The 19189-nt window shown below is 66.1% G+C and overlaps 8 protein-coding genes across 8 annotated transcripts in view; 5 read left to right on the top strand and 3 right to left on the bottom strand.

Annotated features, from left to right (window-relative positions):
* Positions 1-545: 545 nt before the first annotated feature.
* EMIHUDRAFT_224175 (hypothetical protein) lies at positions 546-1643 on the top strand (the record flags this gene model as incomplete). The annotated part of the gene is made up of 3 exons (XM_005791140.1): positions 546-1316; positions 1444-1516; positions 1597-1643. The coding sequence occupies 3 exons, from the start codon at positions 546-548 to the stop codon at positions 1641-1643; spliced, it is 891 nt and encodes a 296-aa protein (XP_005791197.1).
* A 168-nt stretch (positions 1644-1811) lies between these two features.
* On the top strand, positions 1812-2845 carry EMIHUDRAFT_440021 (hypothetical protein; the record flags this gene model as incomplete). Its single annotated transcript, XM_005791139.1, has 1 exon — positions 1812-2845. The coding sequence occupies one exon, from the start codon at positions 1812-1814 to the stop codon at positions 2574-2576; it is 765 nt and encodes a 254-aa protein (XP_005791196.1). The 3' UTR covers positions 2577-2845.
* Positions 2829-5090, bottom strand: EMIHUDRAFT_224173 (hypothetical protein; the record flags this gene model as incomplete). Its single annotated transcript, XM_005791138.1, has 7 exons — positions 2829-2948; positions 3063-3136; positions 3306-3355; positions 3681-3760; positions 4033-4101; positions 4297-4434; positions 4605-5090. 7 exons carry the CDS (start codon positions 5088-5090, stop codon positions 2829-2831), a joined length of 1017 nt encoding a protein of 338 aa, XP_005791195.1.
* A 146-nt stretch (positions 5091-5236) lies between these two features.
* Positions 5237-7261, top strand: EMIHUDRAFT_224172 (hypothetical protein; the record flags this gene model as incomplete). Its single annotated transcript, XM_005791137.1, has 3 exons — positions 5237-5264; positions 5362-7001; positions 7052-7261. 3 exons carry the CDS (start codon positions 5237-5239, stop codon positions 7259-7261), a joined length of 1878 nt encoding a protein of 625 aa, XP_005791194.1.
* A 694-nt stretch (positions 7262-7955) lies between these two features.
* EMIHUDRAFT_440019 (hypothetical protein) lies at positions 7956-9143 on the top strand. Its single transcript, XM_005791136.1, has one exon. The coding sequence runs from the start codon at positions 7984-7986 to the stop codon at positions 9052-9054; it is 1071 nt and encodes a 356-aa protein (XP_005791193.1). The 5' UTR covers positions 7956-7983; the 3' UTR covers positions 9055-9143.
* Positions 9144-11533: 2390 nt separating this feature from the next.
* Positions 11534-13141, bottom strand: EMIHUDRAFT_224168 (hypothetical protein; the record flags this gene model as incomplete). Its single annotated transcript, XM_005791135.1, has 1 exon — positions 11534-13141. One exon carries the CDS (start codon positions 13139-13141, stop codon positions 11534-11536), a length of 1608 nt encoding a protein of 535 aa, XP_005791192.1.
* Positions 13142-13757: 616 nt separating this feature from the next.
* Positions 13758-16752, bottom strand: EMIHUDRAFT_224167 (hypothetical protein; the record flags this gene model as incomplete). Its single annotated transcript, XM_005791134.1, has 4 exons — positions 13758-13970; positions 14172-14954; positions 16394-16636; positions 16720-16752. 4 exons carry the CDS (start codon positions 16750-16752, stop codon positions 13758-13760), a joined length of 1272 nt encoding a protein of 423 aa, XP_005791191.1.
* Positions 16753-17550: 798 nt separating this feature from the next.
* Positions 17551-19189, top strand: part of EMIHUDRAFT_224166 (hypothetical protein) — a gene marked incomplete at both ends in the record, with an annotated part of 2256 nt that continues 617 nt past the window's right edge. Inside the window, 3 exons of the mRNA XM_005791133.1 lie at positions 17551-18272; positions 18467-18491; positions 18934-19001. Of these exons, the coding sequence (XP_005791190.1) occupies positions 17551-18272; positions 18467-18491; positions 18934-19001 (815 nt within the window). The remainder of the gene's footprint in view (positions 18273-18466; positions 18492-18933; positions 19002-19189) is intronic.

Below are 19189 nucleotides of genomic sequence, written 5' to 3'. Positions count from 1 at the left end.
CGTATCGAAGTAACATGATGGTGGACGGTGCGACCTTACCTCCAAAGACGCGCGACAGCCCCTCCGGCATGTGCGAGCCACTCGACTCGCTAACGAGTCGCCTTCTAGTGGCCGCCCACCGCCTCTGGAGCGATCCACCGGCAGTAATGATGGGACGCGTAGCCACACGGGACGCGGCCGCACGCGCAGACGGGGCGAAACGCGCCTCGCGCCTCCCCGAGGCCCCACTCGCAGACGCGGTGCTCGAGCCGGGCCACCTGGTGCAGCAGGCCGCCGCTCGGGTCGACGTGCACCGCCGATGCCGCCATGCGAGCGGTGAGCACAAGGTTCGGGCCCGGCTTGATCCCGAGCACGTGGCAGATTCGCCCCAGCCGCAAAGGGAGCGGCATCGCCACCGGCGTAGGCGACCGTGACCCCGATTCCGCCCTCATTCGGCCCTGGCATCTGCAACACCGAACCTGCCACAGAATCACAGCGAGGGAGAGGAGTCGCAACCCTCATCGGTCCGAAAGCCATCGGACCAACAGGCGGCGGCCGCCGACCGAATGAAGTCGGTGCTGGCCCTGCGCAAATCACAAGTTGGCAAGGCAGCCGCCGCTGGCCAGCTTCGGGGCTTGCACTCCTCCAAAGACTCGGATGACGAGGAGGATGAGGCGGAGGATGCCGACACTGCGCCCGGCAGCGGATCCGCCACCTTTGACCGGCTCGTTAACCTCCTCGGCGACCCCACCGCCGCGTCAAGGCAGGCCGCGCTTCAGCAGCTCTGCGGCTTGCCACTGGGCGGCGACCAGCGCAAGTCTCTGCTCCGCCCTCTGCTGCTCCGCTTCGCCGACCCGTCCGAGCGATGCCGCGAGCTCGCCGCGAGCATCTTTGAGCAGTGGGTCGAGGGCGCCGACGTAGCCGACGTTTCCGGCTCCCTGCCCTTTCTCCTGCCGGTGCTCGTCGAGCGGCTCGGCACCGAGGCGACTGCGGAGCCTTCCGAAGAGCTGCGGTCGGCGCTCGTCTCGTTGACGACGAAGGCTCTGTTCAAAGTGCGCGCTCTGCTGCGCCCGTACGTCGCCGAGATAGGCTCGATCGTCCTCGGCGTCTGCCGCGACAACTACCCGCCGGCTCTGCGCGGCGCGTGCGCCTTGATGGTGCTGGTGGGCCGCGAGGTGCTGCCGCCGATGGTGAAGTCGATGGGCGGCAAGGCGGTGCAGCCGTACTCTGCGAGGCTCATCGAAGCGGTGCTGCCGCACCTGCACCATCGCCACTCGTCCGTCCGCGTCGCCGTTCTCGAGGCACTCGAGCACGTCCTGCTCGCTGGGGCTGGCCAGGTGCCGTCCCACGCCCGGCAGCCGGGGCCTTTTTTGCCCCCCCCCCCCCTTCTGCATCAAGAATGTTCCCGCCCTTCGCCCCCTCCCGCCCCACCCCGGCTGACCGCCGCAATCGGCCGGCACACAGTCCGTCGAGACGCTCGTCGGATGGCGGATGCAGAACAACGTGCCCATCGCCGAGTTTTATGGCAAGATCCCCTGTCCCTCTCCCACCCCTCGTTTGGCGTGCCCGTTTTATTTATTTATTTATAGGTCGTCGATCCAGGTCGTACGTACGTAGTTCTCTTGCTCCAAGTGCTTGTGCTTCGGCGGTTAGTGGTGCACTAACCTCCGAGAAACCCTTCGGGTCGCTCCTCATCGCAAACCCTGTCAGCAGAGTCCTCCTACGGGAATGTACGTATAAAGAGCCATTGAGAAAAGAAAAAATCCCATATTGCACGAGGCAAGGAGGGCGCCTCGCCAAACTCGCACGGCCAATCCGACCCACCTACGTCCATGTCAGTCTCCTCCTCCTCCGCCGCAGCCTCTCCCTCCGCCGCATCGTCGCGAGTCTGCACCAACCTTTTGGACCCGCTCTACCACCCGCTGGAGTACATCAACCCCTTGGAGTGGCTCGAATATTGGTCCGACCGTCTTGGCGGGTGTGCCGACGCCGAGGAGACCCGCCACTTCGCTGCGCTCGAGCCGTACGTGGCGAGTAGCTCCGTAGAGCCGCCTCTTGTGGCCGCCAACGGGACACTCGCCGACGACCAGCTGGATGTCGTGGTGATGCGCTTCGCGACCGAGCATGCCTACGTCCTCGCTGCCGCCTCTGCCGCCTTGCTCGCGCTGGCTATTGCCTTGCGGTACCGCCAGGGCTCCTCGAGTGCAGCTGCGCGCGGCATAGGGCTGATCGACGCGCGGTCCGAGCGCTCGGACGGCCAGCCGCCAAAGTTCAGGCTCCGCTGGAACAGCAAGAGCTACGCCTTCCAGTCGACGGCCTCATCCGGCGACCTCGAGAGCCAGACGCCGCGCCCAAAGCCGCAGCAGCCCAAGCTCCCACCGCCCCCTAAAGAGTGGGTTGTCAAGCAGCGCGCCGGCAGCCCGACGCGGCGCATCGACAACTCGGTCCGACAGTCGGTGTTTCGCACCTCGCTTCGCGGCTCGCTCGTCCAATCCAAGGTGGTCGCTCCCATCTTGCCCGACGCCGTGGCGGCCACGCCGCGCAGCACGCACTTGCCGGTCAAAAACAAGCGGCAGTCGTTCAGCGAGATCCTGTGAGGTTGCGCCGGGAGAAGTGCACGTGCAAGGAGCGCTAGATCAGTCGACCGTCAGATTAGTACCCCACATGTCAGCCTCTTGTGAGTCAGAATCATGATCAGAATCTATGTGAGAGGGGGAAACATGGATCGCCCTCCACCGGCCACCGCCAAACGCCATGACATGTGTCTTAGCGCGCGCGCGGCGGCCTCTGGGCTCGGCCGTGACCCGTGCCTGTCATGTGTGGACTGTCCAAGCATTGGAAACACGGCTCTACGCGTAGATATTTCGCGCAGAGAGAAAGAGGGAGACGGCCGGTCTCCGCTCTCCGCTGAAACAGTGTGAACACGACTCACGAGACCTCAGCCGGGCCCTGGCCCCCTCCCCCGCGCCCTCACGTCGCTACACGTCAAACACGGGGCCCTCCCCGCCGCCCGCCCGCCCTCCGCCGCCCGCCTCCGCCTCCTCCTCGACGAGCGGCTCGAGCGGGTCTCCGGGCTCGCGGACCGTGATCGGCTCGACCAGGCGGAGGCGCGGCTCCTCTGCCCGCACCTCCTCGACCAGCCTCCTGCCAGAGGCGCCTGGCGAGGGCAAGGGAAGGGGAGGTCAGGTAGATGTCTCCACACACACGCACGCACGCACGCACGCACACACGCACACACACACACACACACACACACACACACACACACACACACACACACACACACACACACACAATGGTGGCGGGGCAAGGGGGGGCCTGGGTACGAGCGGCCGAGGACCACTCCGTCGTAGCCCGCGGCGTGCAGCTCCCGAACCTGGGGGAGGGAAAGGTGAGGCAAGGTACAAACGGACGTGGACATGGACGTGGACGAGGCGGTGGGGAAAGGGCCGGGCAGCCCTCGCGACTTCCGCGTCCAACGGCAGGCGCTGGCGCGGCATTGAGGGTGCAAGGCCGCGTGCGCGTGCGTGCGTGCGTGCGTGCGTGCGTGCGTGCGTGCGTGCGTGCGTGCGTGCGTGCGTGCGTGCGTGCGTGCGTGCGTGCGTGCGTGCGTGCGTGTGTGAGTGTGTGTGTGTGTGTGTGTGTGTGTGTGCAAGTGCATGTGTGTGTGTGTGTGTGTGCATGTGTGTGCGCACGCGCACGGTGCCTGGTCGATGCTGGCAACGCCTCCCGTGGCGAGGCTGATCGCGTCGGGCGGCAGCAGCGGCGCCATCCGCCGCGCCTGCCCTCGCTGCACGCGGCCGGTGACGAGTAGAGGTGCGGAGGAGGGGGGAGGGAGGAGGGAGGAGGGAGCAGGAGGAGGAGGGAGGAAGGAGCAGGAGGGAGGAGGGAGGAGGGAGGAGGGAGGAAGGAGCAGGAGGGAGGAGGGAGGAGGGAAGGAGGGAGGAGGGAGGAGGGAGGAGGGAGGAGGGAGGACAAAGCGGAGAGGAGAGGAGGAGAGAGGAGAGAGAGAGCGGAGAGGAGAGGGGAGGAGAGCGCCTGTCCTCGCTGCACGCGGCCGGTGGCGCGGTCGCGCTCCGTCACCAAGAAGAGGCCCGCGCCGCACTCCGCCGCGAGCTCGACCTGGAAAAAGAAACAACGCTGAACGAGAAATGGCGGGCCGCGCCGCACTCTGCCGGCGAGCTCGACCTGTAAACAAGAAACGCGCTGAAAAAGAAATGGCGCGCCGCGCCGCGCTCTGCCGGCGAGCACCTGTAAAAAAGAAACGCGCTGAAAAAGAAATGGCGCGCCGCGCCGCGCTCTGCCGGCGAGCTCGACCTCCTCGGGCGTGTGAACCTCGACCAGAGCCTCGACGCCGAGCAGCGTGCACGTGTCGAGCAGCAGCGAAAAGTCGTCCACGCACGCGCCGGCGACGAGGAGCACGGCGTCGGCGCCGAGGGAGGCGGCGCGGGCAACCTGCGTGTGAGAGCCTGTGTGTGTCTGTGTGTCGCTCGAGCGTGTCGTCGTCATCTGTCCCGCGTCCACCCATACCACGCTGGTGTCCAGTCCGAGCCTGGCTGTTCTTCACCTTCCTACATGCACATGTGTCATGTGCATGTGTCATGTGCATGTGCATGTGTGCATACCTGCAGCGGGTCGATGACCAAGTCCTTGGCTACGAGAGGCAGCGTCGGTAGCCCCTTGCGCGCAGCCTCGTCGGCACGCCGGCGCGCCGCGATCAGGTCCTCGGCGCTGCCGCCGTAGCTCGTCCGGTCGATCGCGACCAGCGCGCCGGCCAGGTTGGCGTCGATCGCGTCGTCTATCGCGATGGCGGCATCGAGAACCTCGCAGACCACGTCCGTCTGCCCGAGCTTGGCGCCGGGCGACATCCGCTTGAGGTCGGCCAGCACGGCGGGCCGCTCGCGCTTCCAGCCGATCGCGCGCGTCAGCGCGAAAGACGTGTCAGAGGTGGGGTAGCCGAGCCGCAAGGCCCACGAACCGTCCTCCCGCGCCTCGGGCATCCGCCGCAGCCTCTCCACCTCTCTGCGCTTCTGCGCGACAAGGCCCTCGAGCAGCCCGGGCGGCGTGTAGCAGGCGGTGAGCGGCGGCGCGAGAAGAAGAGCCACGGCCATGGCTGCTGTGTGCAGCGGTTGGTCGAGAGGCCGCGTCACTGGCGCGACAGGCTCGTCTTCACAGAAACGCACACTACCTCGAACCGGGAAGCGCCTTTTAGCCTTAAAAAATCCCTTTAAGTTTAGTACCCCTGCGACAACCCATAATGAATCTCGGCGATTCCTATCTGAACAGTTATCTCGTCCGCGAACTTATCGGCCGACTTCTACTAAGTAGAGCAGGGCGAGGTCACGACGCCGGCGTGCGCGCCGCATCTTTGCCACCCGGCAGAGGAACGGCCGCTCCAACAGCGGTGCACGAGCACCCGGCACGGCTCTCTCGCATCGGCAAGGCTCGCTGCGTCAACAGCTCCGCATCGCCCCGTGGCATCGCCTCTCAACTTCCGCGACGTGCTCAACGTGCTCGGCGCCTACCCCGGCGACCCGGGCCCGCCCGGCTCCGACTGCGCGGCGGTCATCGCCGCGCGCGGCGCCGGCGTCTCGCATCTGAAGGTTGGCGACGCGGCGCTCGGGCACGGCCTGGCTGCGCTCGCCTCGGTGGCGCGCTCCGACTCGCGCCTGATGGCTGCGATCGACAAGTCGCTCTCGTTCGAGCAGGCCTGCACCTTGCCCACCACTTGGGCGACGGTGCACATGTCGCTGCTCGCGGCCCGGCCGACCTCTGGCCACGACGTGCTTCTGCACGCTGGCGCGGGCGGCGTCGGCCTCGCCTCGCAAGAGTACTGCCACTTCATCGGCAACCGCGCGATGGCCGATGTCGGTCGGCCGTACAAGCACTTCTATCTCGCGCGCATGGGCCTCACCGGGCGGCTGCTCAGCTCGCGCGACATGGGTGCCTTTGCGCTGGGGGCGTCGAAGCTGCTCGGCTCCGGCCGGCTGCGCTTCTCGCTCAACAGCCTGTCTGCGGACTTCATCGCGTGCACGTTTGCGCTGCTGCGGCAGGACGGCCGCCTGTGCGAGATCGGCAAGCGGGCGGTGTGGAGCTACGAGCGGCACGCGGCGGCGTTGCACTCGAACTTCACGATGATCGCGCTCGACTCGACCATCGACCAGATGCCTGTCTGGGTCCGCGGTACTCTGCAATTGCTCTCGGGCCGTGCGGATGCGTTCGTGCTCCACGGCCTGCCGCTGCAGACCTTCGACCTCGAGAAGAACGTGCTCGAAGCATTCCGCACGCTGCAGAGCGGCACCAACACCGGCAAGGTGGTAGTGCGCATCCCGAAGACGGCCCCGACGCCGCCGCGCGGGGCCCACCTGCTGTCCGGCGGCACGGGCGGCCTCGGCCTGGTCACGGGCAAGTGGCTCGGCGAGAGCGGCGTCTCCTCGGTGGTGCTCGCGGCCCGCGGCGGCAAGGTCGCCCCCGCGGACGGCGAGAAGCTCAAGAAGATCGCCAAGTGCGGCTTCAGCGTGGTCAAGTGCGACGCGGCGGAGCTGACGGACACGGCCCGCATGGTCGGCGCCATCCTGGCCAAGGGATGCACGCTGGCGGGCGTGTGGCACGCGGCGGGCGTGCTGTCGGACGGGCTGCTGCGCGCGCAGAACTCGTCGACGGTCAAGCGCGTCTTCGCGCCCAAGGTCGCCGGCGCGTGGGCGCTGCAGCAGGCGGCCGCGACGTCGCCGCTCGACACGTACGTGCTCTTCTCGTCCATCGCCGCTCTGATCGGCGGCGGCGGCCAGTCCAACTACGCCGCCGCCAACGGCATGCTCGACTCGCTCGGCGCCTGCCGGCGGACGCGCGCCATGAACGCGACGTCGGTCGAGTGGGGCCCGTGGGCGGCCGTCGGCATGGCGGCGGACGAGTCGATCAACGCTCGCATCCAGGCCAGCGGCATCGGCCTCATCAGCCTGGAGCAGGGCACGCTGGCCTTCCAGGCGACGCTGCAGCCTGCCGTGTCTGGCGTGATGAGCCTGGTGGTGCTCACCTTGACGGCTCGAGCCAGCGCGTGCCGCGCCTGACCGAGGCGGCCGGCTCGCTGGGCGGGCCGATCAAGCTCTACTTCGACGCACGCGGCGCCGTCAGCAACTTGCGGGTGGTGTCGCAAGAGGAGGACGACTCCGAGCCGGTCCACGGCGAGGTCAAGCTGCACGTCGGCGCGGTCGGCCTCAACTTCCGCGACGTGCTCAACGTGCTCGGCGTGTACCCTGGCGACCCGCGCTCGGGGGAGATCTGAGCGGGAGGACAAAGAGTTTGTTTTGATGTCAGGATCTTGTGTGATGGTGTATATTGTGCAAAATTGCGGCCTAAATGGCAGAGGATGGAATCCTAGCTACGTTAGTGAAGGAGGCCGGGGTTGTGTGAAAGAGGCCTCGGACTCGGACACAACACTGTTCCGAGGGCAAGGGAGAGGGGTACAGGCCCCTAGCCCGAGTGCCGAGAGAGGAGAGCTTCCGAGACCCACTACATGACCACGCACACATCATCCTGGACTGCGGTCGGCGGGATTGCCACCAGTCTTCGCGTGCCGCCTGTCACGAAAAAAGAGAACACTGAACAGCGCGGCCCCGAGAGATCACCCGAGATAGCGCGAGATCGCCCGAGATCGCGCGGCGCGGCCCGAGGTGGATGGGTTGGGAGCGAGGGGGCGCAAGTGTTCAGTGCGGTAGATGGTGAGCTCGGGGCGCAAGACGTGGCCTGTGAGCCATCCGGATTACATTTACCCTGCGTTCTCGCACATGGAGTGCGAGGTTCTCGGCTTTCAATCCCAAGCTGTCACTCCCCTTTCTCCCGGCCGGGGTGGGGCGCGCGCGGGGGCGGCAGGTGTGCGGGATGTCTGTGGGCCCGAGAGCGATATGCCATGTCCGCCTGCTTTGTTTCCAACATCGAAGGCAAAGCTCAAAAAAAAGAGACCCCGTGCCAGTCTCCCGCGGTTCCAACGGCGCCGCCTTGGCCCCCATGTGCATGGAACCCTCTTCTCCGCCGACGCACGCACGCCGTGTGAAGCGCCCCACGACCGCCGCGCCCTCGTTCGCCATCGCCACGGTGACGCGAAACCCTCACCGCTTCGGCGCGTGGCTCGACTACTACCGGCGGCTCGGCGCGGCGCACGTCTTTCTCGCGGTCGAGCAGTCTCCCGATGTGGTCGCGTACTGCGAGGCGCACGCGGCGGGCTTCGTGACGCTATCGGTGGCGAGCGAGCAGTCCAATCCCTACTTCACCCTCATCGACCGCCAGGAGGCGCACGTCAACGCGGCGCTCGCCGGGTGCGCGGTGCACGGGGTCGACTGGCTCTTCCATGTGGACGACGACGAGCTGCTCCACTTTTGTGAGCCGTGGGAGGAGGTGGTGCGGCGCGTTCCGCGTGATGCTGACTGCCTCGTCCTCACCAACGTCGAGGCGGTGCCCGATCACGCCGGCTCCGACTTCACGACCATCTCGCGCTTCTTCCTTGACGACGACTTGTTCCTGTGCTACGTCAACGGCAAGGCGGGCGGGCGAGTCGGCTCAACCGCGGCGAGCGGCTCGCACCGCTTCACCGGCGTCGAGTGGCTGGTCCCGCTCGAGAGCGCCATGCTGATGCACTTTGAGTCGTGCCCGTACGGGCGCTGGCGCGACAAGTTCATGCACTATGCGAGCCTGCAGCGCAAGATGTCGGACATTCCGTTCCGCTTCTACGTCGACTCGATCCTCGCCTGCCGGCGCGTCGTCGCCGAGCGGCGCGAGCGCGAGAGGCGCAACGAGCGCTCCGCCGCCGGCCTCCGCAGCAGCCGCCGCACCGGGGTGGCGCGCAAGATGCGTCTCGGCTCAGGCGAGGCGGCGCTGCGCGGCTTTTGGCGGCGGCGCAAGCTGCTGCACTACACGGCGCACCCCGGTGCCATTGTGACAGTCCGGCACCTCGCTCTGCGCGACCCCGCTCCGGGGCGCGTCGAGACGCGGGGCGGCCGCGGTGGCCGCGCGGCGCCGGCGGCGGCCCTGCTGTGCCACTGGGGCGAGAGGCGGAAGGAGGGGCTCAATCTGGACACCTAGGCGGTGCGCCACCAGCGCCGGGCGGGAGCGCCGGGGCCATGGTACACGATTTTGCTTATTTCGGGCCAAAGAATGATACAGTAGTCACAGTACACACCGCACATCGTGTGCGCATATCAAAACTCTCTCGGCGCTCGCGAGTTCGCCGAGCTGTGCACACGCCGCCGGAGAGCACACGCGCGGCCCGGGGCCGCTCGGCTCTCGTGCGTCATGCTCGTGGTCGTGTCGGTGTCGTGCGCGCGCGTCATCTCGCGCGACAGTGTCTAGTCGCGTAAGGGGAGCTAGGCAACGCTTGCCAAACGCCGCCGCTCTCGCGCGACGTCCGCCTCTCGCACGAGCAGAGAACAGCGCGCCGCCCCGTGCCGTACAGTACGCTCCCCGTCATATCACCATACTGCTCGGCGACTCTGGCATCTCCTCCTCGTCGAAGTCAGCGTCCTCCTGCTGCTTTGGTAGGCTGCGCAGGAAGTCGTCGAAGCGCACCAGCTCCCCGGGCGCAAGCTCAAACTTCTTGAAGATGCGCCACGCCGAAGTGATGAGCGCGTAGCACGTCCCGCTCAGCAGCGACGTCGCCACCGCCGCCACCTACGGCCAGGGCCCACTCTCTCCCTTTCCTCGCGGGAGCCGAGGGTGAGCCGAGCCCCGTGCGCCTCCCACTGCATGAGCAGCCAAGTTGAGCAGGCGACGGCGGAGAGGAGCGAGATGAGCCCGATGCCAAACGTGATGAAGATGAGCCATCGCTCCTTGTTCATCCCATCCACCACCTTGGCCATCGAGCCGTCCCGTCCCCGCAGCGCCTTTCCCGAACCCCACACAGACACAAACGTGATGACGCTCACGACGTAGATGTTTGTGCAGATACAGATGGTGGCGAACAGGTGGAGCAGACCCTTGGCGACCGGATTGTAGTGCGTGCCGTGCAGATGCACCGACATTTCCAAAAACGCCATCGAGAAGCCGGCGAGCAGCGCCGCCTGCGTCGCCACTGCCGAAAAGTTGCTGTTGAAGAGGTTAAGCTCCTTCTCCCGCAGCGCAATGGCCTGCTGCTTGACCTGCGAGCGCAGCAGCATCTTGTCGGCGGCTAACATATTTTCTCAGCCGGGGGGTGGAGAAATAGGCGCAATCGGTGTCGACGTTGAGCAACTCTGGCGCCGTCCGCTGCGGTATCGGAAAAGAAACCGAAGGCAGATCTTGATGGAGATGCATCCGTTATATATTTTATTTATGAAACGCGCGGCGACATGGCGCGCTCCAAACAAAAAACAGTTCAGACGAGGCTCGGGAGGTTTTCCCGAGGTGGGGTGCTAGAGTATGAGCCCGCTAGTGCTTTTGGGGAGGGGGTTAGTGGTGACTTTATAGGGGGCTCGAGCCGTCACCCATTGGCTGCTGGGGTTTGCCGAGGGGGGGCTGGGTGGGTGGCAAGCCGTCATTTCCCGGCGCTGCTTGCAGCCCTGGGTGGCGTGGTTGGTGGCGGCGCTCCAAGAGTGGTGCTTTTTGGGAAGAGGTTCCTCCTTCCTTACTTTTCGCCCCCCCCCCCCCCCCCGGGCAAGGCGCGAGACACACACTGGTGCGCTAACCCCGAAGAACCCTTCGCTCCTCATCGCAAACCCTGTCAGCAGTCCACATTACCTTGGTAGGGTTTTTTTGGTTTGTCCATCGAGTAAGTAACTGACCGACCGCGCGATCAAAAGCAGCGTGAAGCTTCCCCGTGCGCGGGTTCACCCAGGTTAGCCTGTATGCGGAATAATGGCCGAAACACCCAATTTAGATGAAGATGCGTCATCGGGAACTCAAATTCCGGTTTCTCGCAACGAGCTTTTCCCCTTCGGCTGGGAGCCGACGGTTCGCGGCCGTCCCTTTGGCCGCCCAGCCACACGGAGCCCCAGCTACCACGCGTCAGCAGGCATGCCGACTTCGACACCGGGCTACACGGGGTCGGGGAGCGGTGGCTGGAACTACAAAGGCCGAGGCAACGTAGGTTCCACGCAAGGCATGTGGTGGGACCCATATCTCACCGAACAGGGCTACAAGCCCGACATGAACGTTGTTTTTGCCGACCGCGGCCGGCAAGTGGCCGAGAGGAGCCGGCCTGAAGACTTTGGCGCAAAGGCCGCCAAGCCACCCATGCAGGACGCTATGGTGGCGGGACATGGGCCGCAGTCCTCACACACCGCTGCAGTGCTCGACGCGTTCGATTTCATGCCCTTCTACTGATGCGCCGTGCATAGCTCTTTGCCCGGCTCGCGACAGTGCTGACTTGCTGGCGCGCATCTGCTTCAACAATGGGAGACCCAATGTGAGATTCTGCGGACCTTCCATGTTTCGCTGTGCATATGCGTCCCCTCGTTGTAGATGTTGTTCATGTTCTCAGTGAAGAATGCGCGCGGTTGAGCTGCAGCGTTTCAAGGGAGAAGGAAATTTAGCGCGCACAGACACACAAAGACCGCGCACCGCTCGGGGCGCGCGAAGGTCACGCCCCCTATGCGAGCCCAACCACGATCTCCGCCGCTCTCTCCGCTCCCCCGGCGCCCTTGATCGCCTCCGCCATCGCCCGTGCCTTTGCGACATACGACTCGCCCTCGAGCACGCCACGCATCGCCTGGCGCAAGTCGCGCACGTACTCCTCGATTACCGCTGCGCTGTCCTCCTGCGGGCGGGGCACCGCGACGCCCAAGCCCAAGCGCTCCGCCTTGCGGCCGTTTACTGGCTGGTCGCCAAACCCGGGGACGACGACCAGCGGGACGCCGTTCGCCATGCTCTCTGTGAACGAGTTTTGGCCGCCGTGCGTCACAAACATGCCCACCGCGCCTGAGGAGAGGAGGTCGACCTGCGGGATGTAGCTGCGGCACACGGCGTTCGGCGGGACGGTCAGCCCCTCGAGCGCGTCTGGTTGGGGGCCGGTGCTGCACACGAGCAGGGGCTCGCCCCGGCAGACGCACGCCAGGTCGGACACGGAGCCTCGCCTCGCTGGCTCCGCCTCGTCGGGCGCACCAAATTCCTCAAACGCCGCGCGGAGGACGCTCTGCACGAGCTGCTTCCCGGTGATGCCGAACTCCCGCGCGCCGTCCTTCTCGCGGCTGTTCCATCCGTTGAACGGCAGGTCGGAGGTGAGCACGGTGCCGAGGCTGACGTATAGGACTGGGGCGCCCAGCGCGCTGGCCTCCCGTACGGCGGCGAGCGCCGCGCCGCTCGTGTCTCCCACATCCGAACGGAACGGTGGCAGCGGCGTCGGAGACGGCGCGCCCTCCACCTCGCCCACCCCTCCCCCCTCCTCCTTTGTAGATTTGAAGCCCCCAGCGCGCACTGCGCCCTCAACGTCGAGGCTCGGCCCGATGTAGAAGAAACGGATCTGCAGCTCCTCCAGCGCTGCAGCCATCTCTTTGCTCATGGTGTCGCAGAGGGGCTCGATCGTTGTCACCAGTGCCGCTGCTCGACGCCCGCCCACGTAGCTGTGCGTCATCGGGAGCGAGTATGGGTGTGCGCCAGGCAAGAAGATCCCTGGATAGCGCGCCCGCATGCGCTCTATGGCTCCCGTGTTCGTCTCGTCCTCGTGGTACTCTCGGTCAAGATCCTCCAGGCGCATGCCAGCCTTGCCGGCCAGGTCATGGTACAGCGCTTCAGCCGCGCCTGGGCCTGCGACCGTGAGCAGAGCCACAGCTGGAAGGTCGAGAAGCAGGCAGGCGATGCCGGCCGCGTTCATCATGATGGGATCGTAGACCACGGCGTCGAATGGAGGTGAGGCCTCCTTGAGGAACCGGATGAGGCCGGGCAGCTGACGTTCGACAATGACATTCTTCACCTTGAGCTGCTGCTTGACGAAAGGAGCCGTCTCGCACCCAAACTCAGTCACCAGTCCTTTGAACATCAGCATGAAGTTGTCCATGCCGGAGTGATAGAGGTCGGTCAACACCGCTGTCTCGTCCACGAACGCGGCGCCGGTGCCCTCGATCGCAGTCTGGAAAACGGCCGAAGAGAGGTAGATCACCTCGTGGCCGCGGCCGACAAGCAGGCGCGCGATTGGCAAGGAGGGATTGGTGTGGCCGGATGCGGTGGTGAAGACGAAAGCGAAGCGCTTGCCGTCGGCCATTTTTGCCGACGACTGTGGCCGGGTACCTAGCGGGACGTCAGTAGCCGACGCGGTGGACTGTTTTTTTTTCAGATTTCAGAAATAAAGAAAGAGTCGTAATAAATAAAAACGACACCTCTCTACTAGGTAAAAAGGAACAGGTCCCCGCCCTTGCGATCTTTGTGCAGGGTTCTTTGTGGGTGTGGTCGGCGACTAGCCCGGGGTCGTCCTCCCGATGGGGTCCGACTCCGCCGTCCCCGGGTCTGCCCTGCCCTCGTCTGCACTAGCTTCAGCTTCGTCATCACTGGCGCCTCTCCTCTTCTTTCTCCTCTTCTTGTATGCTTTGTACATCGCGTCGATTCCTTTTCGCGTGAGCACCACCCTGAAGCCCGCCCAGCAGCTGAACCGCTCCCTAAGTCGAATTTTAGATAGGCGCCGCGCGATACACATATTTTAGATAGAATTCCACCCTCTCTGACACGACAAGGGCGCGGACTCGCGGGGAGACTAGCGCACACACCGGCACACCAGACGGAAGAAGAATTTAAACAAACAACTCTCTCTCACAGGACACAGGCTCGACACAGGTGCGAACTGGCGCGTGCTAGTACTATCACCGGCACACCACCGGAGCCGCCTAAGCGACTCCGTTAAGAACGGCAATGCACTTAGCTCCGTGCACAATGCCGCTGTCCCCGCACGCTAGCTCGTTCACCGTCTGCCACGCCACGGCGGTGTGGAGAACGACAGACAAGCGCTGCATCTGCAGCCCGTGCCAGTTCTTGGTGGTCCATGTGACCTCATCGAGGTGCTGAGCGTGCGAAAGTTTGTTACTCAGCTGGTCCGCCGCCTGCCGAAGAATATTCTAACGATACAAGCCCCTCTCACAGCAGACTGCGCTCTGGCCTATCTGGAATCTGCGGGCTCGGACACGGGCACTAGAAATGCCGCACAGCAGGCGACGGCCCCTTATGGGTCGTCGAAGAGGCCGGCATACAACATGTTGGAATTCAGTTAGTACAAATCTAGACGCCTAGACCGGACGCGGAACCATCCACATCATCACTGGCTCGCGGCAGTAAGGGCACTCTCGCATCAGCTCAGAGCATGGCCCGCAAGCACACAAGTGCCCGCACGGAACCGCAGCATGCGACTTGACTCTCGCGAAACACACGATACACGTGGTCTCTCCCCCCATCGTGGACTCGGGGGCAGCCGGCCGCCCCGTGTCGAGGCCGGCGTCGGCTAGTGAGACGGCAGCAAACGGCTCGGTGACTGGCAGATGCTGCTCCGCCGCCTCTCCCGCCTCTGACCCGATCAAGCGCTCGATGGCGCCGACCCGCTCCTCGAGGCTGCCCTCGGTCGCCGTGCCGAGGCTTGCCTCCAGCCGTTCGACACGCCGCAGCAAGTCCCCGCCGCCGCCGGTCGTCTCGCTGCTCACCGCCTCCTCGCACCGCGACACCCGACGCACCAGCGCCTCCTCTGCATCCACCTCTGACCGGCGCAGCGCCTCTGCCAACTCCGCATCCTCGCGCAGCGCCGCCTGCTCTGCCGCACCCGCTAGCTCTGCCGCCTCGCGCTCCGCCCGCCTCGCCGCCTCCTGCTCAGCAGCCAGCTGCGCCGCCCTCTCCTCCTGTGCGCGAACCTCTGCCGCAGCCTTCGCCCTCCGCTCCTCCTCGAGCGTGCAGGCAGACGGCGCCTTCTTGGCCTCCTTCTTCTTCGCCTTGGCCTCCTTCTTGGCCGCCGTTGCCTCCGCCGCCTTTGCGCGCCACCTCGCCTTCTCCTCCTCCGCCCTCTTGTCAGCAGCCTCCTTCTCGCGCCGCGCCGCCTCTACCTGAGCGGCTTTGCGCGCCGCCGCGGCCGCCCGCTGCTCCTCTCGCTGCGCCTCCTCCGCCGCAAGCCTCTCCGCCTCCCTCGCCCGCAGCGTCTCCTCTGCTGCCGCTCGCTCAGCGGCCAGCTTCGCCTCCGCCTCCGCCGCAATGGCTCGCCTCTGCTCCTCCAGCGCCGCCGCACCCGCCGCCCGGCGCGCCTCGTCCGCCGCTCGCTCTGCTTCGCGCTGTCGTGCCGCCTGCTCGCGCTCTCGCGCCGCCGCCGCCGCCTCCCGCTCGCGCTGCTCGCGCCGCCCCTTGGCCTCAAGCGCCTTTTCGGCCGCCTTCTCGGCCGCCTCCGCCTCCCTCAGCGCCGCTGCGTGCTCTGTGAGAGCGCGCACGCACCCGGCGTGGTCCGTTTCAGGAGCACTGGCGGCGTCGGCGGTAGCTAGCACCTTGGCCGCCTCCGCCTTGGCGATCTGCAGCGCGGACCTGCCGTCTGCAGCGCGAGCCTTTGCATCTGCGCCAGCCCGAAGCAGGCGGAGCACGACGGCGGGGCAGCCGCTGTAGGCGGCGCTCATGAGGGCGGTGCCACCGTTCTTGTACTGCAGGTTGACCTCCGCGCCGTGCCGCAGCAGCAGCTCGACCACTTGCTCGCTGCCTCCGCCAGCGGCGTTCATCAGCGCGGTGAAGCCGCCGCTGCCCTGCAGGTTGACATCAGCGCCGTGCTGCAGCAGCGCCTCGACCAAAGGCTCGTGGCCTTTGCCAGCGGCGTGCATCAGTGCGGTGAAGCCGTCGCTGTCCTTCAGGTTGACCTCCGCGCCGCGCCGAATCAGTAGCTGGACCACCCGCTCGTGACCGTGGAGGGCGGCGAGCATCAGCGCGGTGTAACCTTTGCTGTCCTTCAGGTTGACCTCAGCGCCGTGCTGGAGCAGCAGCTCGACCACCCGCTCGCGGCTTTTCTGGGCGGCGAGCATCAGGGCGGTGGCGCCGATGCTGCTCTGCAGGTTGACCTCAGCGCCGCGCCGTATCAGCAACTCAACCATCCGCTCGTGGCCGTTGCCAGCGGCGAGCATCAGCGCGGTACCGCCGTCGCTGCTCTGCAGGTTGACCTTCGCGCCGCGCCGAATCAACAGGTCGACCACCTGCTCGTGGCCGTAGTGGGCGGCGCCCATCAGCAGCGTGAGGCCGCTCACGCCGTCTCTCCCGTACGTCGCGTCGACCCGCCCGCCGCTCTCGAGCCACGCCAGCACCGCCTCCTCGTCCCCTCGATGAGCCGCTAGCACGACCGCGTCGGAGCAAAGCACAATCACCATCAATGTTGATCGCGAGCCTGAGTGCTTTCAGGGGGTTGTTTTCTTTTTCATTTGGGTTTTGGTTGGGTTGGGTTGTTCCCCGTGAGGTTGGGTCGTCGGCGCGAAGGGTGAGGTCTCGACCGCCGCCGCTCACGCCAGCGGACGGCCACCATCGGTGTTTTGGCTTCGCCACCGTCCAAAGCGTGCGCAATGCGCTCGCCGGCATCGAGCGAGCAGCCGAGCACGCCTGTCCGACGAGCGGCTTGCTGTGCGGACGCCTTCTTGTGGCTCTCGTCGAGAGCGTTTTGCGTCCCGGCGGGTGGGAGAATATGTGTCGTCTGATGTGTCACTGTGTGCGTCACATCGGTCTTGATAACAAGCACGGTCGATCCGTCAAAGCGATACACTCGTTCCTATCACAATATTCTCCCACAAAGTCAAAGAACCGAAAGAACTAGAGATATCTTGTTGGTTTCCTAAAATCTCTCTCAAGAACCTCGAGCAAGAACCCTGCACAAAGATCGCCCATGGGCGGGGACCTGCTCTTTTTTACCCCTCTCGCAGTAAGGGTCGTACCGCTCGACCGAGTTGAGCGGGCTGAAGCTGTCATCCCACCCGCCCGCAGCGTACAGCCTGCCTTCGAGCACCGCAACGGCGTGACCGTACCGCTTCTCTGCCATCGGCGCCACCGCCTCCCACACGTTCAACGCCGGGTCGTAGCGCTCGACGGAGCTGAGGGTGCCCTCGCCATACTCGTCGGAATCCACTCCTCCCACAGCATACAGCTTGCCCTCGAGTACTCCCACGCCGTGGCAGCCCCGCCCCGTCATCCCCCCCGACATCGGCGCTACTGTCTCCCACATGTTTGTCGCGGGATCGTACCGCTCAACCGAGCTGAGGTGCGCAATGAAGTCGTACGGGGTGCCGTGACGCAATCAGCTCAAAAAAATGAAAAAAACTTAGAAAAAATGTCAACGTCCGGCTCTCGCCGGGCCTGTTAATGGTTCGATCCTCCCCAGAGTCGAACTGGCAGCCACTCGCACCGAGGAGGCGAGGTGTGGCTACGTGACCCGAAAGGCCAGAGTCGAGAGCAACCCTCGAGCTGGATCGCTCGATCCTCCCCAGAGTCGAACTGGCAGCCACTCGCACCGAGGAGGCGAGGTGTGGCTACGTGACCCGAAAAGGCCAGAGTCGAGAGCAACCCTCGAGCTGGGTCGCTCAAATACTCAACGGCCACGCTGCCGGACGCTTGCCCGCCAAAAGAAGGTGAAGGGCGCCGCGGGGCAATACCCGGGTACCGGACACCAGCCTCTGGCCAATCGAGTGGATGGGCGTTATCGCAAAGGGCGCGGCGCTCGACGCGTGCCTGTCGCGGCTCTCTGTCCTCTCGTACAACCTGCTCGCGCCCCTGTACGTGCGGCCGGTCGACGAACGCACTGGCAGCGTGCAGGCGTTCGCGGCGTTCGAGTGGGCGGAGCCGGCGGCCCAGCGGCTGGATTGGGCCGTGAGGCGGCCACGGTTGCGAGCGGAGCTGCAGGCGTCGCGAGCCGACGTCATCTGCCTGCAGGAGGTGCAGTACGAGGCGGGCGCGGACGGCGTCTTTGCGCTGCCCGACTGGCTGCGGCTCGACGGCTACGCGCTGCACGTGCCGCCGCAGCGCGACCTGGCGGAGATCGCGAGCCGAAACCTCCGCGTGCTGCGGCACGAGGTCGCCGTCGGAAACGCCGTGCTTGTGCGCTCGGACCGGCTCTGCGTGCTCGACGACGGGAAGAGGAGCTCGAACACACGCGTGCAGGTCGTTGTGCGCGGGCGCGAGGGCGGCGCCATCGCCGCTCTTGGCCCGACGGCGGTGGCGAGTGTGCACTTGGACGCGACGGACGAGGCGAAGCGTGTCAAGGCGTTTGCGCGCTGCGTGGAGCAGGCGAGTGCGTTCGGCACACGCGAGCTGATTGTGTGCGGCGACATGAACACCGAGTGCCTGCCCGGCTCTTGCGTCGGCGCGTTTGCGGCCGCGGCGGCGCAGCCCTCCCCAGAGGACATCGCGAGGGAGTGCGCGAGCGCGCTGCGGCTGGGCGGCGGCGAGGGAGGCGGCGGCGAGGGAGGCGGCGGCGAGGGAGGCGGCGGCGAGGGAGGCGGCGGCGAGGGAGGGGGCGGCGAGGGAGGGGGGGGCGGCGGCATGCCGACGGCCGCACAGCTTTCCGCGTGGGAGGAGCTGCGCGCGGTGTGGCGACGACAGTGCGCAGGCTGCGTCCCGCGAGGCGGCGCGAGGTGACACGAGAGTGTCCGAGAGTAGGTTGCGGCCGGCTGCGCCTCTGCGCACCGCGTGCGCTTGGCGCGTGAGTCGACGGGCGGCCGCCGCGAGAGAAACAGAAGCGCGTCCAGACACAGAGGTGTGGCTAGGCGCGAGTGCCGACGGGCGGCACCCGCGCGGCATACGCGCACGGCGCTAGGGAGGCGCGCACACACCCACTGACATACACCCACACGCACACCACACACCCACGCACCCACACACCCACGCACACACGCGCACACGCACACACGCACACACGCACGCACACACACCGCTCAACCACGCGCACTGGGCCTTGCACTTTGCATGCCGTGGGGCTCCTGCCTGTCTAGACGTGGAGTCGCGAGGGCTAGCCTGGCCCTCGCCCCACCACCTTCGTGTGTGTGGAGAAGCGTCCTTGACCTGACCTGGCCTTAGGGGCCTTGCGTTGAGTGGGCGCTCGACCACATCTTCTACACGCCGCGCACGCTGCAGCTCGCCGAGCGGTGGGCTACCCTCGAGGCGAACCACCGCCCCTCTTCCTCTCCCCTCACCCTCCTCCACCCCCCCCCCGCGCCACTGCCGCCATGCGCGGCACTCAGCCCGGAGAGAGCGGCGCAAGCGCAGCGCACTCGCATATCGCGTCGCTCGAGGCGATGGACTGATCGCACGCCATGTCGTGGTTGACTGTGCA

Source organism: Emiliania huxleyi (genome assembly GCF_000372725.1).
Source record: "Emiliania huxleyi CCMP1516 unplaced genomic scaffold EMIHUscaffold_115, whole genome shotgun sequence".
NCBI classification, from domain to species: domain Eukaryota; phylum Haptophyta; order Isochrysidales; family Noelaerhabdaceae; genus Emiliania; species Emiliania huxleyi.
This window is presented reverse-complemented; position numbering and strand designations above follow the sequence as displayed.